The sequence below is a fragment of the Solenopsis invicta genome, chromosome 3, assembly GCF_016802725.1.
Source record: "Solenopsis invicta isolate M01_SB chromosome 3, UNIL_Sinv_3.0, whole genome shotgun sequence".
Lineage (NCBI taxonomy): Eukaryota > Metazoa > Arthropoda > Insecta > Hymenoptera > Formicidae > Solenopsis > Solenopsis invicta.
Genome location: NC_052666.1, coordinates 1,863,788 through 1,866,070, shown reverse-complemented (window position 1 = coordinate 1,866,070; position 2,283 = coordinate 1,863,788). Strand labels below are relative to the sequence as shown.

The 2,283-nt window shown below is 41.7% G+C and overlaps 1 protein-coding gene across 1 annotated transcript; it reads left to right on the top strand.

Moving 5' to 3' along the window:
* The first annotated feature begins 951 nt into the window (after positions 1 to 951).
* On the top strand, positions 952 to 1,320 carry LOC105193601. The gene has a single exon (XM_011158127.1). It carries the CDS (start codon positions 952 to 954, stop codon positions 1,318 to 1,320), a length of 369 nt encoding a protein of 122 aa, XP_011156429.1.
* The last annotated feature ends 963 nt before the right edge of the window (positions 1,321 to 2,283 follow it).

Sequence of the window (2,283 nt, the reverse complement as noted above, 5' to 3'; positions counted from 1 at the left end):
ATCCCTGTGAGTACATCAATAAGTGACACGTAATTTTGTTCGGCATGCCATTTGTAAATAAAGCCAATTTGGATAAAACAGACTAATCAAATGGCTTTAAAACATTTCTAAATATCGGTCACGACTATCCTTTTTTTCGCCTAGCAGTCAGTAAATAGTCGTAAAAAGCATGTAAAATGACGTCTATTCAGACAGGAAAACACACGGATAGCTATTGAAAGGAGTAAAAAATGTACTTTTATGTATAAAATTCAAAGAAACTTTACTCGCGGTCCATTTTTACGAATGTGGTAAATACGAGACAAGTCATATTTTCACAATGAAACACACAATAACAAAATGACATGCACGATAACATTTCATAGTCAATCTGTCACGTTTCACGTGTATTAGTTCTAATTTTGTCGCGACGGAATGTCGCTACCGTCAATGCGGAGTTCTTGGCTGAGGAGTCAGGAGCCTTAACTAAAGTTTTTAATACTATAGCAAAGTTTCCTGATAAATATAAAAACTGTAATTTAGTATTTGATTCAATGGCTATTCGTAAAGAATTGTGGGATCCTTCTGCTAGTACATTCGTTGGTCATTGCAATTATAGTAAGTTGGTAACGGTTTAACACTTGAAGATCCTAATGTACTTGTAACGGATTTGCTTTTATTTTTACTTGTTAAAGTAGGCGGAAAATGGAAATGGCAATAGCGTATTTTTTAGTAAATAAATCAGCAAATGCATCTATTCAATCTGAATTAATCAAAACAGTATTAAATATAGTTCAGTAGAAGTTAAAGTTTAGAGCGTGACATGCGATGGTGCGTTAGTAAATTATTCGACTTTGAATATGTTAGATACCAATCTTTCTGCCGTGACCATTTGTCCAGTCCCACGCAAGTGGACGGAGTGGCGGCGATTCGGCCCCCTCACTTTTAGACTTGTGCACGTGCTCACTGGGTATGGGTGCTTCGGTGAGTACCTGCACCGGTCAAGAAGGGAGCCCATTACGGTGTGTCACCACTGTGGCGCCCCGATGGACTCGGCGGAGCATCCTCTTGGAGTGTTCGGCTTGGGAGGGTGCCCGTCTGGTTCTGACGGATGCCTTAGATCTGGACAAGGAGGAGCTGTCCTTGGAGAGAATGGTTCGGGCCATGCTTTCCGGAACGGAGAAGTGGGAAGCGGCGACCTCCTTCTGCGAGGAAGTGATCTCGCAGAAGGAGAACGCCGAGAGGGAGAGGGAGAGGGAGAGGGAGCAGTCGCCGGACGCCGCTCCCATGAGGAGGAGGAGAAAAGAACAAAGAGCTCGGGTGTACGCCCGGGCTCCGTAACTCTCGGGCCTTGGCGGGAAGGCGCACTTCCTGCCGAAGCCAGTGAGTCGCAGGGTGTGAACGCGGGAGACGTCCACGCCCATTGCACGTGGCTCACGAGTGGGGGAGAGCGTTGCGTGGTGGTCCCGCAACGACCTCCAAAGTAAGCAGGGGTCACTATTGCTTCTCCCCCCCCCCCCCCATCAGGGGAGCGGGATCAATAAGGGCTCGAGGAGCGCTTGTTGGTTGAAATGCTTGCGATACCGAGACGCTCCCCTCCGGATAAGAAGACCACCATAAGATTTTAGTCGGTAGGAATCCTTCCCCTCTTCCCCGAGAAGGGAGGGTGTATCCATGACGGATTTCCTCATTTAAAAAAAAGGTACCAATCTTTCTAAAAAATGTTATAATGATATAAAAACTACTTTTAAACATCCCGTTCCCGATACATATCATAATATTGAACTTGCACAAAATGCAATATTTGACTGCAAAGTGCTTTTTAGCCCTACAGAATATATACACTTTCATACGTATATTGAAAACTTAAATAATTTACAAAATGTCATTAAAAATTGCGAATAAAATAGGATCAGCTCACATTGATTGGAAACAAATGCAATCAAAGTTACACTCGCTGCACAGACACTTGGTTCATCCGTTGCAGATGTATTAAAATTTTTACAAACCTCAAATATCAAAGATATCCAATTGCACAAAAACAGTTAAATTTATGAAAATTATTGATCGTCTGTTTGATTTTTTAAATTCAAGAAACCCATTTAGCATCTTTCGCTCACAAGACCCTTATCAATTCGCCATAGAAAACAGAAGATATATACATCGTACAAGGGGGTACTAAACAGTACCATTATATTAATTACTAGTCATATAATCTTTGTTTTGCAATAGTCTATATCTTTGTCATTGTAATAAAATTATGATTTATTAGCTAATTATAATTTACTGGTTGAATGATCAGGC

Excerpts from the sequence above, each read along its gene's own strand:
- LOC105193601 (XM_011158127.1), top strand. The coding sequence starts at position 952 with ATGGGTGCTTCGGTGAGTACCTGCACCGGTCAAGAAGGGAGCCCATTA.